The 23,396-nt window shown below is 31.3% G+C and overlaps 2 protein-coding genes across 2 annotated transcripts; one reads left to right on the forward strand and one right to left on the reverse strand.

The window, feature by feature from the left end:
* The first annotated feature begins 4,442 nt into the window (after positions 1-4,442).
* On the forward strand, positions 4,443-6,425 carry LOC145038549 (uncharacterized). Its single transcript, XM_078986877.1, has 3 exons — positions 4,443-5,280; positions 5,343-5,797; positions 5,870-6,425. Exons 1-3 carry the CDS (start codon positions 4,817-4,819, stop codon positions 6,298-6,300), a joined length of 1,350 nt encoding a protein of 449 aa, XP_078843003.1. The 5' UTR covers positions 4,443-4,816; the 3' UTR covers positions 6,301-6,425.
* A 13,740-nt stretch (positions 6,426-20,165) lies between these two features.
* LOC145038550 (uncharacterized) lies at positions 20,166-21,240 on the reverse strand. Its single transcript, XM_078986878.1, has one exon. The coding sequence runs from the start codon at positions 21,184-21,186 to the stop codon at positions 20,248-20,250; it is 939 nt and encodes a 312-aa protein (XP_078843004.1). The 5' UTR covers positions 21,187-21,240; the 3' UTR covers positions 20,166-20,247.
* Between the last annotated feature and the right edge of the window lie 2,156 nt (positions 21,241-23,396).

A 23,396-nucleotide genomic window follows, 5' to 3' on the forward strand; every position in this document is an offset into this window, starting at 1 on the left:
TTTTTTCCTAGTTCGGAATCACAAGGAGAAATCTGCATAATTTTTTTTTTATTTCTAATTCTGAAGGAACAAAAATTGAGTTTTGAAAATTAGATTCAGAGGAACAAGAACTGAAAGGCATTGAGGAAATTGATTTTTGAGTTCTGAATGTACAAGAAATCAAGTTCATTTTCTTCATTTCTGATACATTTTGAACAATCACATCAACATTGGTTTTGTTTTTAATCAAGTTCTAAGATGTAAACCACTTTTTTTTTTCTTTCATTATTTATGACTATGTGACCTACGACTATAATCCAATTTCATGAATTTCTTATTTGATTTCTATTTTTTTTTTTTACAGTTTAACAGTTTTGTTACTTTTTTTTTTTTTTTTTTTTTTTTTTTTTTTTTTTTTTTTTTTGCTGATTTGAATCAGAATGTACTTTTGTGATTTCTAAAGTTTTTTAATAGAAGCATAACTATTCATTTTTTATTAGTTTAATAGTTTCTGATTTAATTTTTAACTTTTTTTTATTTGAAATTGATTTTTTTTTTATTTTATAATTTTCATACCGTTTATTACTTGGGTTTCAACATATAAAACCAAGACAAGAAGAAATCTACAAATATTAGAAGGATGACTATTTTCAAGTAAAACTCAAGTTCTTTTTTGTGTATTATTTTGAATGAAATTTTTGTTTTATGTATTTGCAATAGAAAATTAAAAATTTATAGTTTTTTTTGCTTAAATTTTGAGATCTTTCAAATATTTGGGTCTATTTTTTGTTAAATCGCACATGGTCTTCAAGATCTCGGGGCCAAACTCCAAAATTATGATACAAAGAGCATGGTATTTATGTGAGATTGTAAGGTTATGACTACTCACTAGGAATTGAGTTAGTCGTCACACATTTGTGATACATAACAACAAATTTCATCATTTCAAGGAAACTACCAACCTAAAATTTAAAATATATGGGTATTATTTATTTTACTTGTAATGTCGGTTTATTTTTGTATATTAATTTTAAGTTCAATTGCCTCAACTTTGTTCCATTATATTGATTCAGGACATTTTATACCCAACTATTATATCTAATCCATTAAAGAAAATTTCTCTAGATTCTAGATGTTGCATGCTTTTTTAAATATATATACCATTAATTTAAGATTAGATATACACTACTACAAGAATGCACATATGACATGCTATATAAGACCCGGTTTTTGAAAAAACGGGTTATATTATAAAGGAACCCGGTTTTATGACCGAAATGTTAAATGACTCAGATTGAAATAAGAAAGTGTGGTATATCTTGCACTAAATAACCCAGTTCACTTTGTTGCAAATGAGTCTTTTTAACCACACACTTTGTTATCTAGTTTTTAGACTAAAACCGTGTTGTATAGCTCATTTCAACAATTTCCCTTTGAAAAATTCTAATCCCCTTCCCCTCCTAAGTTTCGCTCTTGGTGGAAAATTGGAACATCGTCGATTCCTAACATTCTGTTGTTTCAGGTGCACAAAAAATACCAGGCTCTCTATGCCCCAAATCAGACATTCTCTTAACCTACTGATTGTTGATGTTCTGATGTTAAATGGGTTTAGAGTTCATAACCAACATTACCAAGATCAACAAACGATGGTATCGTGTTCATCTAAAGGTAGTGGTGCCTCTGATTTCATTTTTCTTTGATTTTTAACTCACACGGATCCTGTTAGCCACGTTTTATTTAGCCATGTTTTCTTTTAATTAGTCAATTAGTCAAATAGTAATTGCTTATATTTAGGAGGCGATGATTCCATTATGCATGCACGTTTCCATTTCTTAGTTAGTGTAGGTAGTATATTTATATTAGATGTAATTTACTTTTGAGGCATGAATGAATATTAAGAAAATTGCTCCAAACGATTCTCTGTCTTCTTCTTATTTCTTGGGAGATTAACCTACTCTAACAGGTTTATATCATGGCGTCACAGATGAAGTTGACAAAAAAGGAGTCGACAGGTAGCAACTTATTAATTTTCAATACTCAATTTTTTTTTTCTTGTTATATTTTTGTTGTTGTTAGTGATGGAACAAGTAATCTGATAGTTAAATATATTTTCTGTTATTTCTCATTTTCACTTTCTTAATTTAATTTGTGTTTGGGTGTTCCAACTATGCTTGCATGTGTTTGATATGTGAAGATTATGAAAGAGGTTGTGACTTTTCAAGGCGGGAGTTAAGCTAATTTCATATGAAAAATAGTCATGTGTCGTACTATATGTTGATCGTGTTATATAATTGATGACTTATCAATGTACAGGGAGATTAAATATTGGATCTGAAGATCTACAAAGAGATGAAATTAATGAAAGATTTCATTTCTTTGTAGAAGAATGCGATCACGTTCAAGTACGTTTATTTCCATAACTATTTACTCATAAAATGTCATTTCTCACTTAGAAATAATAAATATTTTAGCTTTAAAACAAGGAATTCAATATATCATTGATGATTCGGGAGTATTTTATGGTGTTGGAGCATCGATTTTGGAGAATATTTCAAATGATCACACTAATGTTCCCGTTTTACTCTATTCTGTCAGAGCCCTCGATTCTTTTATAAACCTTAAAACCCAAAAACAGACCATTTCCCAATAATCTTCATGATGTTGTGTCTTTTTTAACACTTTCATCTTTATGCAACGTAATCATTCCTGTAGGCTCTAAACGAAAGTCAGCAACATACTTCTTTTGATTTGTTTATTATAGAATTCTACTTTGAAAAACTTACCTAATAATACATTATGTTTATGTTGTGTTTTTAAAGGCATGTTTTCTCAATTTCTTAATCTAGAAGACAACAAGTTGTGTCATTCAAGTGATGTTTATGCATCTGCGATTCATTTCATTTTGTTTCTCTTCCTTTTCAGATGAAAAGAAGGAAAAATGCCTTAAAAGACCAATTAAGTTTCAAAAACGTTCATATTACCCCAATTACGTTTTTGTTGTTCAAAAAACACCAACGAAATTATGTTTTTTATTATAAAGCCAAATAAAGTTACGGATCAAATTAACGTTTTTTAATGGTGACTGGCATCTGTGGGTTACGCTTCTTTGTTTACCGGTGATCAATTGTTTAATCTGACCTAGATTATCAAAACACATTACGTGAAACATAAATGACACATATATATCGATTCACCATCAAGGGTTCTCAGTGAAGGGTGAAATCGATATCTAGGGTTCTTACACAATGGTGAACGGTGAACTCGTGACAGTGAAATTGATTTTTACAGAAGGTGAAGGAAGGTTCGTCGATTGTGCAGCAAGGGTTCTCAGCGTGTCTCGTGCAGCAAGCATGCCTCGTGACTTACTCAACATTGATGTCTACCATAAAGGTGTTTTTTCTCCTAATCCCTTTGTTTACGTCCATCCTCATAAAGTACCTGTTATGGGGCTAGATGTATGTAACATGGATTTCAAGGAGTTCAAGACCTATCTCCAAAAATTGATCAACAATAGATGTCGGGATATGTATTACTGTCTTAAAAATCGGTCCCTCGTAGATGGGTTAAGGGAGCTTAGGGATGAAGATGATTATGTTAGGTTCCTTGATGCTGGGTTTGATGATGATGATAATCAAATAAGTATCTACATTGATGACTATCATGAACCCTTACTAGATTGGATTGAAGAAGAAAAAGCTGAAGAATGGGACAGTGGTACTGAAACATATGAAGATGATGTGGACTCGGTATTGTCGGATGATCTATCGGTGGACCATGAAGCTGATGATGAGGACATTGAATGGCCTGAAGTTGTTGATCCTTTTTTGTCACAAAAGAATCTTATTCCAGAAAAAGGCATAGAGGAAGAAGCTGGTGATAAGGTAAAAAAACATCCAATTCACGATCCAAACCAAAAATGGGACACTATGATGCCTAAGTTAGGTATGAAATTCTCTGATCGAGATGAACTGAAACATATGTTAACAAATTATGCTGTGTCTAAGGGTTATTCATTGTGGTATGAAAAAAATGAGGCAACAACATTGTTAGTAAGGTGCAGTAAAAATGAAAAAGGGAAGCCATCTTGCCCTTTTAGACTATGGGCTAGTCCCATGAACAAGGAAAATTCATTCCAGATCAAGTCACTAATTGATAAACATAATTGTGCTAGACAACAAAAATTGGGTTGTCTTGTTACGTATAAGTGGATTGGAAAAATGTTAATACGTGACATTTTGGAAAGGCCTAAGTTTAGCTATAGGAAAATGGCAGAAGTGGTTAGGAAAGACTATGGTCTCAAGGTAAGTCTTGGGCAGTGTAGAAATGCCAAGCAATTTGCACTAGATGAGATTTCAGGCAATTTGGTAAGCCATTATGAGAAATTGTGGAATTATGGTGCTGAGTTATTGAGGGTTAATCCTGGGTCAACAGTCTTGATCGAGACAAATCATACGCCTGATGCTACACACTACTTCAAAAGGATGTATATTTTTCTAAAGTCTATCAAGGATGGCTGGATTGAAGGATGTAGAAGGGTTATTGGTGTTGATGGCTGTTTTTTGAAGGGTATTTGCAGAGGTGAGTTGTTAACAGCCATTGGTAGGGACGCAAACAACCAAATGTACCCTCTAGCATGGGCTGTTGTGCCAGTTGAAAACAAGGAAACTTGGATGTGGTTCATTGATCTTCTACTTGAGGACATTGAGATGGGAGATGGTAGGGGTCTTACAATTATTTCGGACCAACACAAGGTGTGTTAGAGTTTACAGTTTACTTACTTTATTATGTGTTATTATGTACTTTAAAACTGAAATTTGTTATCACCTTGTAGGGTTTAATGGAGGTTGTTAAGGAAAGGGCGCCATCATGTGAGCATAGGAATTGTGCTCGACACATCTTTGCCAACTTTAAGAAGAAGGGGTTCACGGGTGTTGAGTTTAGGAGGTTATTTTGGAGGGCTGCAAAGGCTACAACCGATTCCACTTTCCGCTCATACATGAGGGAAATTCGTACAATGTCCACAGAAGCTTATGAGCACCTGATAGAAAGATACCCAAATACATGGTGCAGAGCATTCTTTGAACCTGAGAGTTGTTGTGATGCCGTGGAAAATGGTATATCTGAATCTTTCAATGCAGCAATTGTAGAGGCCCGGAAGAAACCAATAATAACAATGCTGGAAGAAATCAGATTGTACGTGATGGAGAGGATGTACAAACAAAAGATTAAGGGGCATAAGTGGGACATGGAAATATGCCCCTCTATTAGAAAGAGGATTGAGAAGATGAAAGAACAACAAAGGTATATTATTTAATTATAAGTAATTTAATATGAAATAACTTACCTTCTTAATATGATTTCAGGTATTGGGATGTTATTCCAAGTGGTGAGGAAGAATATGAAGTGAAATTAGCCCATGAAGTTTATGCTGTTCACCTTGAAAGCAAAACTTGTGGTTGCAAAGCCTGGCAACTCAGTGGTATCCCTTGTGTGCATGCCATTGCTGCTATATTATACCTGAATGGAAATGCAGAGGACTATGTAGCCGTATGGTTTAAAACAAGTATGTTTGGAAGTTGCTATAGGTATCCAATCAAACCAATAAATGGAGCTAACATGTGGCCTGATGTTCTATGTGATCCCATATTACCACCTCGGCGTAGGAGAATGCCAGGAAGGCCCAAAGTAAACAGAATGAAATGTCCTACAGAAAATGAAGGAAAGCATAAAATTAACAAGACAGGGATGTCCATCTCAAGATGTAGTAATTGTCATCAAGAAGGACACAACAAGAGGCGATGTCCATTGCTCAAAGAAGGTTCGTTTTTATTTTGATTATTCATTCATCTACATTTGTATAATAATATATATTTTTGTTTTAACAATGCAGCAAATAAAGCAACTGTTAGTGAAGGGGATGTTGAAGAAGGGGTTAGTCAAGATGGGATTAGTGAAGATGGGGTCAATGAAGATGGGGTTAGTGAAGATGGAATTGGTGAAGAAGAGGCTGTTGAAGAAGGCGATATTGAAGACCACCAGGAGGATGAAATTGAACAGCAAGAGGATGAGATTGACCATCAAGTAGATGAAATTGACCATCAAGAAAATCATGTTGAAGGCTATCAAGAAGATCATATTGAGGATCATCAAGAGGGGGTTGTTCAAGATGAAGCTCATCACATTGAAGTTGTTCAAGATGAAGCTAACCATGAAGAGGTTGTTGACCACCAAGAACCTGATTTTGATGAAGTTCATCACCATCAACATCAACCTGTTTTTTTTTCAGCATTTTGTTGCGAACAAAAGGCGATTACCTTCTGAGAGGATCACGAAACTGAAGTTAAGGAAGAAGGTGGTAACAAAAGATGGAAGTGGGGAAAGTACTGAAAATACTGTTACTATAAACTAGGATAAGTGTGTTCTATTAGGATTATGTCAGATACTTTGAAATGACACATCTTTTGGTGCTTAGTGCACATCTTTTGGTGCTTAGGCTTGTCTTTTTGATGCTTAGGCTTGTCTTTTGGTGTTGTGCACATTTACCAACATTTAGTGCCATGTGCACATGCTTGATTATGTGGTTTAATTATGCTTTGATATGTAGTTTATTACCTTTTATGCATATTATAACAATGTACCATTTTGCCCCTATTTGTTAAAACTATGTTAAAATTGGTAAAAACTGTTTTGTGGGACTATTTTGTCAATAAAACTGCCCTTGTGTTTAAAAACCATTTACAACACAAATTACATGCATAATGTCAAACACAGGTTTTATGGACTATTTTGCCCTTCCTATTATCATTTGATAAAGTGTAATCTTATTATGGACTATTTTGCCCTTGCTATTTTCAATCAATAAAAGTATGTTGCTATTATGTGTGTTTTCAGTAAAACTGCCCTTGTGTTTAAAAACCATTTAAAACACAAATTACATGCATAATGTCAAACACATGTTTTATGGACTATTTTGTCCCTGTTATTATCATTTGATAAAGTGCAATCCTTTTATGGACTATTTTGCCCTTCCTATTATCATTTGATAAAGTGCAATCCTTTTATGGACTATTTTGCCCTTGCTATTTTCAATCAATAAAAGTATGTTGCTATTATGTGTGTTTTCAATAAAACTGCCCTTGTGTTTAAAAACCATTTACAACACAAATTACATGCATAATGTCAAACACATGTTTTATGGACTATTTTGTCCCTGTTATTATCATTTGATAAAGTGCAATCCTTTTATGGACTATTTTGCCCTTCCTATTATCATTTGATAAAGTGCAATCCTTTTATGGACTATTTTGCCCTTGCTATTTTCAATCAATAAAAGTATGTTGTTATTATGTGTGTTTTCAATAAAACTGCCCTTGTGTTTAAAAACCATTTACAACACAAATTACATGCATAATGTGAAACACATGTTTTATGGACTATTTTGTCCCTGTTATTATCATTTGATAAAGTGCAATCCTTTTATGGACTATTTTGCCCTTCCTATTATCATTTGATAAAGTGTAATCTTATTATGGACTATTTTGCCCTTGCTATTTTCAATCAATAAAAAGTATGTTACTTTTATGGACTATTAGCCTTCATAAACACCTTCTATGTGTATCAGTCTTCACAAATACCTTCTTTTCATTCCCACTTCGTAACCATTTTACATGAGTACAATGAAACTACTTTGAAGATACATATCCTGATAATTTCAAAGTACATTTTCCTTACATAATAAACTTAACACTACATCATGTACTTCACTACAAACAAAACAACAAACATCAACACTAAACATTTCATTTTATCCAATTCCTTTCTAAAACTCTTACATTCCTTATCAGTCTTCATCTTGTACTCACTGAAATCATGTTCCAATATTGCAATCTTCACTTCAGTATTGAAATCATGTTCTTCATCTTTCTTATTCTCGTTCTTGGTTATAATTTCTTCATCATCATCAACCCATTCCCAGAAATCACATTTATCCTTTGGATCCTTCATCTTCAATTATAACATAAACAAACAATATTGTAGCATGAAAAACAAAAAGGGACCCAAACAAGAACAAGCTTTTAGATATATACTTACCAAAGAGTTAGGACAAACCCTAAATTTTTTACCAGGATTTGCCTTTGTTGTTGATATCCAGATGCGAGAAGGAAACCCACAATCACAAGGATGTGCCTTATCAATTGTGCTTTTTGACTTGGAAAATTTTGATCTTGAGCATGAGTTGGAGGATCGAGACGAAGAAGCCATGTTGAAGAAGTCGATTGATTAAGGAGTCGTATCCCCCATTATGCCCTATATCTATCTAACACAAATGCCACGTAGATATGCCAACACATATGCCAACTCAACAGAAATATGCCAACTCATTTACCCCCATCGTTTACCTGCAACATGCCGGTCACCATTAAAAAAACGTTAATTTGATCCGTAACTTTATTTGGCTTTATAATAAAAAAACATAATTTCGTTGGTGTTTTTTGAACAACAAAAACGTAATTGGGGTAATATGAATGTTTTTGAAACTTAATTGGTCTTTTAAAGCATTTTCCCATGAAAAGAATCAGTCCTAGTGGTGAATCGTTGAATGAATGTGGGGCCAACTACTTATATTAAGGGATACAAATGTTAGCAGGGAAAGGGAGGTAAAGTTTTGTTACTGTGCCATGACAAAACCATCATTCATGGGTATATTTTTGTAAAAAATCACTAAATTTAAAATTTTTTTATCACAATTGTATTGTTTATAATATGGTAATTTATGAATCCAGGTAGACAGTTTATGCAATCTTTGCTTGAAAACTTGCAATTTTTGACCCTTGAAATGGCACATGTTGTGGAAGACTTGCAAGCCACTGAATCAGTTATAGTGCGCAGGGATCTGCTATGCATACATGTTTGTTTTGTGTTGTTTTAAGCACCATGAAATAGCCTTTTTGTATTGATTTGCTTGAAATAAGTATTGTAGATACAAAAGTGTTACCAGAACTACTCTAGTGTACGAAGAATGGCTAGAAAAGTTGGCTAAAATAAAATCATAAGAAATTTGCATTGTAGAATTTAGGGATTTAGAAAGAGTAAGAAAAATGTTATTCTTTTTCTTTGTAAACATTTATCGTATGTTTTCATACATACAAATATATACGTGATTATGTGCCCAAAATTCTCTAACTTTACATTGATTATATAGGATCATGCTATGCATTGAATTAAGCCTATACTGATGTTGTATGTGTCTATTTGGTTGTATTTCAAGCTTTTATTTTTAGTTATACCCATACTTGATGAATGTGAAGTGATTGTCCCCTTTTTCTAGCAGTGAATTGTAACCATAATGTATTGGCATTATCGATTTAATAAAAAATGTCAAAAAAAATTAAAAGCAGTAAAAGGACCTTGCTATATGTTAGAGAACTGGGCTACATTAGCATGACCCGGTTTTGTTCAAAGGAACTGGGTTATATTACATTAATAGGCCCTGGTTGCTAAACCGGGTTTTATTACTTTTTCACATAAGACGTGCCCATAAGAAACCCTGTTGAAAACCGGGTTCTATTTAGCTTTTAACCCGGTCTAAGACGTTGAAGACACTCCTACCATATATTTTAACAGTAATTTAAAGACAAGACTACAAAATATATGAATCTTGAGATTTACATAATATCTAATACAAAGAATAAGTGTTTTGTAAAATCGCGACAAACCATCCCAAGTTGATCAAAACCCTGAGTTAAATAGTCACTAACTTGAGTTTAAAAAACTCGAATTTGAAATGAAAAAGAACACTATTTAAAAAAATAATAAAATCTATTGTGTTAGAAATTAGTGAAGTAGTTGAGGTAGACATCATAAATTAGAATTATGGACCACTTTGGTGAATCTTACTAACAAAACATATTTGGTTACTAAGTAATTATCTTAAGTTTGGTAATTAATCGTCCTAAAAGGGTCTTGATTTTTCCACTGGAAGGGTTTTATCCTTCCACTGAAAACATAAAACATTGACGATTATACCCCTGCTTAAGGAAATATCATTCTTCTTGTTTCCAAACGATGCACGAGAGAAAGATCCTTTTTATTTCATTCGACGCTGCTCCTTCTATCGCTGTTTCGTCGTTCCACTCTCGATTTGAATCCATCTCTGATATCTGATTTGAGTTTTTAACCATGGGTGATTTCTGTTTTCTGTTAAACTTGAATATATTGTCATTAAATTGACTCAACAAATGGGAATGGATCCTTGTCCTCTTCCAGTGGCGTTACTAATCCGACAGGTAAAAAGAAGGCTGGAGACGCATTTTTGCGAAGAAAAAATCACCGTCGGTGAAGGGTGTGGGGGTGGGGATAGAATCAGCAGAGTTTTAAAGTGATTTTGGCAAAAGAAAGTGAAATGTCGGAAGAAGTAGATCAATAGATAATAATAACCGAACTGATTAACCATTGGTATTGGTATTGGTATTGGTATTGGTTGTACAAGAGACGGGAGTGCCGATGAGTCAGCCAAGCTATGGGATGTTGAGAGCTGAGCACAACTTTGCACTTTCAATCTGGATTCCCCTGTTAGAGTTGTTGATTTTTTGGTCGGCTGTAATCATCACCAACCCTTTAATGGGTTTAACTTCTGATGAAATATCAATACATACCAGATTTCTTCATTGCGCTAACTTATTTCTCAATCCCATTGGAGTTAATGTATTTCTTTAAAAAATCAGCAGTTTTCCCCTATCCATGGGTACTTGTTCAATTCACTGCTTTGATTGTTTTATGTGGAGCCACGCATCTTATTAACTTATGGACCTTCAATGCACATACAAGAACAGTCGCCAATTTTATGACCAATGCAAAGGTCATATTGATGAAGAAGATGAATGGATGGACTTTGTACAATATTTGATATCCAAATCAAACAATATTATTGGAAATTATTCAAAATTGATGAACAATAGGTTATCGCAATGGAGGTTTGCAAATGCCAAGCTAAGCTGCTGTGTTCACCGTTAAAAGTGTGGAAGAGGTACTAACAACGTAATACTGAATTTAAGGAAGGAGGAAACCGTGTTTTTCATGGTAATTCGTTTGGAAACAAAAAGATCTTTCTCTCTCTTAAATATTTACAAGTTAATGTTAGGGGTATAATTGTCTATAAATAATTTTTTCAGTGGAAGGATAAAATACTTCAGTGGAAGAATCAGTACCCTTCATGAAAATTTAAACGGTCTCTTTATGGTTCCTTAAATTTTGTTGAATTGCAAAAAAGACGGAATTAACGGAGAAAGTACACCGAAAAGCCCTTAGAATTATATATAACAATCTTTTGCATAAGCTTAATGATTACTTGTTATTAATATAAGTTCATATCATCTATTTTTTTAAGTTTCTACTAGCCGTTTACCCGCGCGAAGCGACGGGTGTTAATAGTTTCTTTGGGCAATTATTTTTCTTCGGAAACATTTATGTTTGAGCACTCAACTTTGACATCAATGTAAGCAAAAAGTTTGGAAGATGGTAATTTGTTATTTGAAAACTAACTCATCGAGGGAGATTTTTTTGGATTTAAAACAAAAATATAATGTTGTATCGGTTAAAAAAAAATGTGTGAAACCATGTGATTAGGTTCCGACGATGATCTGTTTTCTTTCAGCCAATGTCAAATAGTTTCATTTTAGTGAATACTTTTCGTAGGGCGATGAAAATTAATGATTTAAGATTTATGGTTTGTGGCGACGAAAATTAATGGTTTAAGGTTTATGGTTTGTGGTTTAGACTTATTTCCTTTGAAATACATGTCCCCAAATAAAATATAGTATTAGAATATAGATACATGATTGTCAAAGAAAACTTTTAAGAGTTTATTTTTAAAGTTTATGATTTGGTGTTTAATGTTTAGCTTTTCAAAAATATCATGAATCAAGAAAATGTTTTTTTTTTTTTTGTTAAATTTGATTAACATTGTCATTTTTAAGTAATAAAATCTTTTAATAGTTATTGATATTTCCCAAATCTTCTTCTGGTTGTGGGTAGGTTCTGAAAAAAAAAAAAAAAAAAAAAAAAAAACTGACTTCTTATTCCAAAATTTCTTGGATAATAATTGATAGTTCATCCTAAAGATTCAAACATTTTAAAAAAATATAAAACTAAAAAGCGATGACAATAATTGGTTTTTCTAATTATATTTGATGATAGTTGATTAAAATTACAATATAAATTCTTAGTTTTGGTCGTTTGTATATATTATCATACTTTAAGAGGGTTTTTTTTTTTTTTTTTTTTTTTTTTTTTTTTTTTTTTGCATACTTCATTTGACCAACAAAAAGTACGAACCACATAAATACCTAACTATCCATCATCGTCACCAACATAATTGTTTAAACTAAAATACTACTTTTCTATCAAAAATGAAAGAATTGGGAGGGTAAACTTGATCAATAAGCCATAACTACAGAATTCAACTTAATCGCAAAGGCAAAGGACAAATATGGAACAATTCCTCATTAATTCCACTATATTAACTTCTAGCGGATTTTAAACTGTTTGTGTTGGAACGCATGTCTCTTATATATATATAAATTTTAGACAATCACATTTGAAAAGGAAATCAAGGAGTTTTCCTACGACATAAATAATCGACAATCGCTACATTTTTAGCCCAATAACCCATCTACGATTCTTCCACCAGCTGTATAACATATTTATCCCTGCAATTAACATCTGAAACTATTAAGACTCCAAATATATTTAATGACACACTATTAGCCTAGTACTTAGGTAACACAAAATTTAAAAAAGGATAAACTGTAGGTGGTACATTGCCTTATTGGTATGGTGCCTCACCAATAAGGTTAACTTTATGTCAATCAAACCAATTTTGTAGGCTGATTTAGACAACAAATTGTGTGTGTTTTCAGATAAAATCATAGATAATTACTTATTGTCGGTAAAATCACAAAAACTTGTTGTGCAGAACAACTTAAGCAATTTATCGAACAGTTGGTGTGCCAAAATTGAAGCAATTCATAAAGAAATATTTGAACCAAAACAGGTGATGAGAAGCTGAAACTTTCTATGAAACTGTGATTCCGCATGAACTCGAGAGTGACAAATATAGAAACACAAAAGCTTAGAAACCAGATACATGAACTGTTCTCCTAATTAGATCTTCTCGTTATAATAACAAAAAAAAGGTTTGACCAGACCTTAGCAATTTCGAAAATACTACTATAAATCATAGAGAGATCATCTTACTTTGTGTCCATCGTCTCTAATAACCCCAATAGTACCATCGCTTGAAAAACTACTTAGCAATAAAAGCGGCGAAAATATTTGATTACCTTTGGATGGCTACTTTTATCGGACACAATTGCCTTAGATAATAAATAACAGATTTGCTTGATTGAGCGGGATTAGAATGAGAAAAAGAAACAATGGCCGATGTCTCCATCTTCCGCCGATAGACATTAACAGGCGAGGTGACGAAAAGATCGATTGAAACCGATTGTGAAATCTTGATGTCATCTGTTTATATTGACTAAATGAAGGCCGATAACTCAGAAATTGGAAAGGGGAGAGATGAATCAACAATGGAATAATCTTGAAATGGATGGTGACTGAGGTATATGAAGTCGGCTGACGTACGCTATCGATTCGAATTTGAAATAAGATAGTTTTTGATTTATTGGGATTACATTGAAAATTGATTGTTGATTTTATGCGGGCCTCTTTCCTTTTGCAAGAGGATTCCACAAGTGAAATGTCACCTGCAACAATGTTTGGATGAGAAAGATTTTAAGAAGCTCTGCTTATTCAAGATCTGTATCTGGACCTAATTGCACAATTCATTAAGTTAATCAACCACATTAGGCATCTTCCATAACTAAGTAGCAACAAAACCATAACAACTACCAGAAATTCACCATAATAGCAACCTGAAAGTCCAAAAACCACACTGAACAACCCTTATTGAAGCAGATCCTCTTAGCACAAAATGAGAACAACCAACCTTATAATCAAAAAGTTAGAAGTAGAATATTACCTTTGATAACATAATTTCTGAATATCACCTCTTTTTAGGAATCATAGTTCGATAAAACCCTAAAAATTAGAAATCTTTCAAACAAACGAATTCCAAAACAGAAACACAAATAGAAACAAATCCATAAATAATAGCAGGTGCTGGTTTTGGATGTCTTTTACCCGGTTTGGAAGCCTCATGGTGGAGGTCGTTGCGTCGATAAAGAAGGACATTTGATGTCGTTTTAGATAAGAAAATAAGAAAGCGCAAGCATGCGGAGATCTTTGTGGTAGCAATGGTTGTGTAGAAGGTAGTGCGATGGATGGCGAATGTCGTTAGAGTTAGGGTTTAGGTTACTAATGACAGATAATAGAGAAGTGATTGCGGAGTTTGTAACGGTGGTGTCAAGAAGTTGTTGGTAAGTTGGCAACAGAGGGTTGTCGGAGACATGAAAGGGCAAAGAGAAAGAGACAGGTGAGATGTGGTTTGGCGGCAGGTGGTAGCATGTAGAAGAAATTATGGTTCTCAACATCTTGAGAGTTAACACCATAAGATACATTTAGGTTTGGTGCACGTATACACTTCAATATTGTAAGCTTAATATGATTATACTTCATGTTCAAATAGTTGTACCTCTTAAATTTCAAGAAATAGGTAATATGTTTAATAATATAGTAAAGATATAGCACTTTTTGAAATTGATGACCTACTCTCTAATAAATAAAGTAACAAATAAAGAGTGTTTTTTACCACATATCATATTCTCATTCATTTTATTATATGTCATTTTGTGATTATTTTAAATTAGTTTACAATTATTCATAAAAATTTAAACTCTTTCATTGTGGTTCCTTAAATCTTGTTAGAATTGCAAAAAATGTAGAATTGACCAAGAAAGTACACGAGACAATAGCCAAAGTCCCGTGAATCATATATATCGACCTTTTTGATGATTACTTTGTTATGGATGCAAGTTCCTATCATGCATTTCATATAATGCATTTTCTTAAGTTCCTATACAGCATATTTCAAATAATCATTCGTAATAAATGAAAATAATATTGTCATTTTTCATCCTATTATGTATTATGTTACATGTTATTTTGTGGTAAATTTAGATTCAATTATATTCATATATATCATTTTGTGGTTTTATTTTTTCATTTTATTAAACTTAATATAATACTTAAATATAATAAATGTATATCTCATTCATCAATGCAACTTTCCTTTTATTTTCTACATTTTTAAATTGAATCTAATTATTTTAGTTGTTTATTTATTTAAATTATTAATTTAAACTTAAAAGATAAATAAACACTTCAGTTTTAATAATTAAATATTTTACTATTTTTTTATAAACTAGGTGTGAGACACGTGTATTACACGTGTTGGTTTAAAAAAGATTAAACATTAAATTAAAATGTAAACAGAAAATATTTTTTAATGTACAACTTTAAAATAAGAAAGGAAGAAGCGTATTTATTGCAATTTAATATCATATATATGATATTTAATACGTATGATTTTAATTTTAAAATTTGAAAAAAATCAAAAATTGACAAGTGAATAATATTTATTTTAAAAATACCACAAAATAACAAGTGTCAAAACTCATGAAAGTTTGAAATGTGGCAAAAAATATTTATTTATTAAGGAGGATTTAAATTTTCTAATTTGTTAGATCTTCATGTTTGTTTATTTTTTTTTTTTTCAAAAACCCATGTAATATATAGATTTTACAACTAGTTTATTCTAATAAATAAGAGTAAATTGTTGATATCGTTCCTGTGGTTTGGTCAAAATTGCATGTTTGGTCCCTAACTTTTTTTTTTGCACTCGGATCGTCCCGTTGGTTTGATTTTGTTGCTTTTTTCGTCCCTATGGTTTGGTAAAAATTGCATGTTTGGTCCCTAACTTTATGTATGTAAGGGACGAAAAATGCAACAAAATCAAACCACAGGGATGAAAAACGCAACAAAATCAAACCACAGGGACGATCCGAGTGCAAAAAAAAAAGTTACGGATCAAACGTGCAATTTTGACCAAACCACTGGGACGATTTCAGTAATTTACTCAATAAATAAAGATCTTTTTTTTTACCACATTGACTCTCATTCATTTTTGTTATGTTATTTTGTGGTTATTTAAAAATAATAAAATTCATGTGTCATTTTATGGATTTTTCCATTTTATTAAATTTCATATAATATTTAAATGTAATAATTATAATAAATGTAAAAATAAATGGATATCAAATTCATTAATTGACTTCCTTCTAATTTCAAATTTTCAAAATTTCAAAATTAAAGTCTCATTAGTTTCCTTTAATTATTTATCTAAATTAGTTGTTTAAATTTAAAATAAAAAAAAACACTTTAATTTTAATAAGTAAATATTTTTCTTATTTTTCTTATAAATTGAAACTTTTCAAATGTTTAGAATTTCATATTTATATTTTTAAAATAAAATCATGTAATATATGAGTCTTACACTTAGTGTAACCAATATTGTTATTTTTTTTATTACATGTAATGATGATACAAAGATAGCCCATATATACAGGTGTGCATTTGGAATGAACCGATTTTATAGAAATTGGTTGACCTTGGACCAGATCGGTTGAGGTCAGGCCAGGTTCGGATTTATCGGTTCTTGTACCCATTGGATCGATACAACTTTAGATACATATAGTACAACTCGTTGAAGCCCTACAAAAAAGTTAGTTTATCTATTAGGATTGTCGGGTGAGTATTTGGACCGGATCAAACCGTTTTTACAAAATTGATGGATTTTGGATCGGACCGATCCACGTTCGGTTACCTGTCTGGTTTGGTCCAAAAGTTCAAATGCACACCCTTACCATGATACCCTTTCCCTCGATTTATTTGTGAAGAAGATATATTAAAATAAAAAAGGTATTCGAGAAAGTTTTAAAAATAGGTTTTTTTAACTTATTATCGGCTCAAAGTATGGAACCGTTAAAATGAATGCTTTTATATATGTTTTTTTTTTATTTTAAAAATTATAGTTGTCTCACACCGAAAATAAGTCATTTTTTATAAGTTACTCCCTTTAAACTTATCAAAAGAAAATTTTATAACTTATAACTCTCTCACACCATTAAAAAACATTTTATTTTTGTCATTTTGACAAACACTAAAATAGTGTTTATTAACTTATATCGGTTTAACACCACATAAATTAATTTAACGAAGATCTCTACAAAAATCCCAATATTTTGAGAAATTTTTTAAGAAAATCCTAGATTTTATTTTTTAAACAGAAAAATCTAGACTTCTTAACTTTTTGAATAGAAAAACCCTAGAAATCGGCTAATTAATTCACTCTAGCCTTTTTTAACTGTTCAGCAGGTCATGAGACCAAATTGTTAATTTTTCCAAAATATTAAGACTTATTTGTAGATTTAATCAAAATTTGTATAAAATATATAAACATAGTTTTTACGTATTTATAACTATTTTTACGAATTTATGTATTATTTAAAAATTTTATATGTATTTGTTTATGTATTTTAAATGTATAAACGTAATTTTTACATATTTATATGTATTTTTAAGTATTCTACATATTTTTTATGTATTTTTATGTGTTATTTTGTTATGTATTACGTATTTATAACTATTTTTCTGTATTTATGTATGTTTTTTTTAGTTTTTATATGTATTTGTTTACATTTTTAATTTATTTTGAATTTATAAACCTATTTTTTTTAGGTATTTATATGTATTTTACAAAAGTTTTATTTATTTTTGTGTTATTTTAAGTAATATGTATTTATGTATTCATTAAAGTTTTTCTATAGAAGTTTATATATTTTTATGTATTTTAAATGTATAAATATATTTTTTACGTATTTATATGTATTTTTAAGTATTTTACACATTTTGTATGTATATCTATATGTTTTTTATGTATCACGTATTTTTATGAATTTTTACGTATTGATGTATTTTTTAAAGATTTTTATATAGATGTTTATGTATTTTTACGTATCTTTAATGTATAACTATAACTATAACTATAACTATATATATATATATATATATATATATATATATATATATATATATATATATATATATATATATATATATATATACGTATTTATGTATTTTTTTTTACTTGAACTCGTCTTCACCATTTCATCCAATTCGTACAACTTTTTCGACTATGTCTAGATGATTTTCCTACATACCTACATATTTTAAACATCGAATGAGAAAAGCTGAAAATATGTGGGTATGTAGGAAAACCATCTAGACATACTCAAAGAAGTTGTACGAATTAGATGAAATAGTGAAGACTACTTAAAGTAAAAAATAAATAAAGTAAAAACAATATTATTACACATTTAAAATACATAATACATAAAAAAACACATAATACATAAAAAAACACATAATAATATATACAAATATGTAAAAAAAAAAATACTTTTATACATTTGAAATACATAAAAGTACATAAACATATATATGGAAAACTTAAAAAAAATACATAATACGTAAAAAATACATATAAATACATAATGCATAAAAAGCACATTAGAAAATATGTAAAATATTTAAAATTGCATAGAAATATGTAAAAAAAAATATTTATACATTTAAAATACATAAACATCTATATAAAAAAATTAACAATACATAATTACATAAAAATATATATATAAATACTTAATACATAAAAAAATAACACATAAAAATATGTAAAATGGTAATAATAAATATAAATATGTAAAAAAATATGTTTATACATTTAAAATACATAAAAATACGTAAACATGTACACATAAAAACTTATAAAATATATGAATACGTAAAAATAGATATGAATATGTAAAAAATATGTTTATATATTTTATACAAATTTTGAAGAAATTTAAAGAAAAGTCACATTATTCTTGAAAATTAACAATTTGGTCACATGATCTGTTCTGCAGGTCAAAAATGGCTAAAGTAAATAAATTTGTCGGTTTCTTAAGCTTTTCTATTCAAAAAATTAAAAAAGCGGGACTTTTCTATTAAAAAAATAAAATTTAGAACTTTATTAAACATTTTGCCAAAATTTTAACTTTTATGGAGATTTCCCTTTAAAAAACAAAGTTTTCACCTGCTCTAAGTTAATAATTAAAATAATATTTATCATTTGAAATAAACTATCCAAAACCAAAATCACCCTCTAAAATGTTGTTGTACCTACAGAAGTTATTGTTAGGGAATACGGAGTCGTAACTGGTTTAAGGAGTAGAGGGAGGAGAGCAAGAGAGAAAGAGAGGGGTGTTGCGGCTTGAGGAACCCGCTGGAGGTTGAAACCAAAGCAAGAATTTAGGGAAGACGGGTTAGGAGGCATCCAGTTTGGGCGGGTTCGATTCCCTCCACAGTGGGTTCGTCGGGAGGAGAGAAACGACTCCGTCCTCCCTTAGAACATGATAATTAGTATGTTATTAATTAAATGAATTGTATTTTTATTCCGTATTACTAATCTATTAATATTTATTTTGTTTTCCTATGAACATAATTACGTTTCGTTAAACTGAAATAGAATTACGAATTTTGTTTCTCTGATAAATTTTTTTATCTTAATTTACTTTTATTTATAAATAATCATTATATCTATTATTTTTTTTCTTAATTATGAATATCAAAAATGATATATCATATAATGCATCTTAACAAACCAAAAACTAAATGGATTGTCTTTTTATTCCGTATTGAGGATTTATTAATATACGGATCTATTAATATTTCTTTTGTTTTCCTATGAACACAATTAGCTTTCGTTAAATCGAAAAACAATTATGAATTTTATTTCTTTGCATAACTTTTTTATTCAAATTTACTTTTATTCATAAATAACTTATGAATATCAAAAATGATATATGATATAATGCATCTTAACAAACCAAAAACTAAATATGACAACAACTAATTCAATGCCACATACAAGAAACGTAATCTAATACGGTTGTGAAAATAATCAACCATAATTATTTATTTGTCTTTTTAATTTAATTAATCTATAATATTTCTAAGATTTTATTTGTTGTGAGACATTTTTATAAAATGCATGTTGCTATGATACTTTGCTGGATCATTCATCATTGTATCATGATGTTGTGTTGAAGTTAACAGAGAAGAGAAGCAGGGTAAATAGAAATTAAATTCATCAAGCAAACGGTTGCACATGATTAGAAAAAAAAAAAGGGAAAAAATACATCTAATTCAAACTTCAATTAGAGTTTGAAGGTTTAAATTCTTACTGTTTTCAAAAAACGATATCTCTGATTTTGAATTCTGAGTTCCATCGCCAAGATAATCCTTCACGGCATCCCTCAAATCTTCGAATTTATTGCAGTTTGTAAAAAACCTACTCATCAATTTCTTCAATTCATCATCTCCAAGGTCATCAGTGAAAGGTCTAATGGGGATTGCGTTTTCGGGTTGAAAACTGTAGGAATTAGGGTTGTCGTCAACAATCACAGCCTTCTTCAAATCCCGCCCAAGATCTGATAAATCTTTAACAAACCTACCCTCGAATTCCTTACATGAATTCCGATACAATCTGTGTGAAATCAAACCCCTGCAATCCAATTTATTCAAAACTAACGAAGCATATTCCTCGATTCCAGCTGTGAAAACCACAATTTCGTAGTTATTTGTGCTCAAGAACTGAAGAAATTCGTCAACAAATGGGCGTTTCAGCACATAGAAATCAACTCTTTCTCCATCCAGCAATGGCCTCACTAAGAAATCATAAGTTCCCGGAGGTGATACTCCGGTGGCAGGTGTGGAATGGATTAGGGTTTCGTCAAGGTCAAGGAACACCGTTTTTTGATCAGGGGAGTTTGGTGGTGGGAGGGCGGAGGTAGATTCCTGGAAGAGCGAGCGGCGGACGGTGGCGATCTGATTGTCGGTGGAGTTGGGGAACTTTTTTAGGACTTTGTAGCCTTTTTTGACGGAGGATTTACTCTTGGGAGTGGCAATACGAACGAGTTTGGAGAAAAGTTTGATGAGGCGGCGGTGGCAGGTGTAGAAGGATTTATTGATGGAGGCAACTACTATGGAGGCTGTCTTGGTGGCGGTGGTGACGGGAGTCTTCTTGCGGCGGCGGAGGTTACGGTTGGCCGGAGATCCTTTTGACTTCTTAGCTTTGGACACCATTTTTGAGATTTTGGGTGAATGCCTGTAAATTAGGGATTTGGGGAGTTAGTTGTTGAGAAGGTGGAAGGTTTAATGGAGATTTGAAATTAGGTTCGGAGTAACGGTCGGAAGGGGTTCGGTTCGGGACCGAGCTTATCGGATTTTATTAAAGAAAAAAGACGAAAAGGAGTAAAGTGATACAGCTGGAAATTAGTTTCAAAAAATCAATTGGCTTTGGCGGGAGTGGAAGGGCAATTTCGGGAATTAAGTAGATCAACATAATTTTTCTTTTAAATATATAATTTAATATTGAATGACAAAATTAAATGTATATTTATGTACGTATGTTTAGTTTTTGGGTAAATCACACCATTAGTCCCTCGTGCATGTGCTAAAAAGCACGTTTAATCCCTATTTTCAAAAATTAACTCAGACGGTTCCTAGGTTTGTTTTTTCTTACACGCTTAGTCCCTCCAGAAATAAAAAGACTATTTTACCCTTAAAATTCCTTTTTTAATTTTCTTTTATTCCTTTATTATTTTTACATTAAAAAGAAAAAAAGAAAAAACGTATCTTCACCCTCCCCCCTCCGCCTTATTCTTACCCCGTACTCGTTTCCCCCTTTTCCTCTCTAACTATCGACGGATTGCAACCATCAAGCCGCCGTTAACCATGAAGCATCCACCGACGAAATCTACTTATCCACTATCTTCTCTCTTCTGGAATCCAACTGTCGACCACACATCTCCTCCATTTCTTTCTGTGCATCTCACGAACTCTATCTCAGCCACCATAGGAGCAAGGTAATCATCAGAGCAACCATCGCCGCCATCGTTCATTGTCTGTACACCACCCTTCAACTGCACTCCTGCCAACACCCTTCATCTGTGTCATGATCCTCATCGAACAGAAAAAGAAAAAGGAATCTGTTATTTTCTGCCTCCACCTCCGTTTGAAACCGTAGTTGCACCTCTATTTCAGTTTGAAACCCCAGATTCGGTGGTACTAGAGGGTTTTGTGCCAAATCAAACTCATTACAAAGTTTCAAATTGGAAAAAATCGAGTATGCCACCCGATACATTTCCGATGCGAGATGTGAATTTGCTGGGGAGGACAAATTTTCTTCAGTTTACAAAAGGGTTTTGAGAGATAGATCGGATGTGTTAGTGAAGTGTTTAGAGGTGGATGATTTTTAGTGTATGATTTTTCATCAACAGGGAATTGTTGAAGGAAGATCCATATTAGGTTTCTGGGTGGTGGTTCCGGTAAGTTTAAAATGGGTGTTGGTTGTGGTTTACGACGGTGAACACAGGTGCGACAAGAGTGTTCTGATTGTGGTGTAACCCGACAAAGGAGGTGGTAGGAAGTTGGTGGTGGGTTTTAAGATGTTTTAAGGTTTTTGATTGAGGAAGAAAGGTGGAATAAGGGTGTAACTAGGAAGGTGGCGATGGAATAATGGTGTTTGAGTTATGCTGGTGGTGTGCTCGATCTGATAGTGGTTGCCCTATTTTTCCTTTCATTTTTAAATTAAGACTAATAATCATAACATTAAATTAAATGGAAAATAAAAATAAAAGGGCATAATAGTCATTTTATATCTCCTAAGGGATGAAGCGTGCAAATTTAAACTAACAAGGGATGAAGTGTGCAACTTTTAACCAAATGAAGGACGGTCTGAGTTAATTTTTGAAAATAGGGACCAAACATGCTTTTGGACATATGCACGAGGGACTAATGGTGTAATTTACCCTTAGTTTTTTACTATCTTATATTAATAATAAGAAACTTATTAATTTAATAGTAATCTCATTTTCTTATCAATTTAAAATTGAAGTTAATCTATTGCTGTTTATTTATATTAATGTGCAAAATGATGACTTTTTAACCACAATCGTAAACATAGTCACATAATTTTATTTAAAAATTGGATCATTGTATAATTCTGTTAAAGAACATTTAATTACAAAAATTAATTTTAAATTTTTAAGAAGTTTGTTCATCCTTTGGTCAATCTATGTTTTTTTTCTACAAATTTAATTTTCTTTTTCATCATTTCATCCCATTTTTTCCGTTTTTTTACCATAATATTCAATTTACATCAAAACAATATTAAAAGATAATATAGTACAATAATTAACAAATTTGTTTCCAAGTCAAACTTCAATAACCAGTTTAAAAAATTGGACCTTTAATAACAAGTTTAAAATTGGAATTTAAAATAGAAAAAATAA

This window comes from Lactuca saligna, chromosome 4, assembly GCF_052625555.1.
Source record: "Lactuca saligna cultivar CGN05327 chromosome 4, ASM5262555v1, whole genome shotgun sequence".
Lineage (NCBI taxonomy): Eukaryota > Viridiplantae > Streptophyta > Magnoliopsida > Asterales > Asteraceae > Lactuca > Lactuca saligna.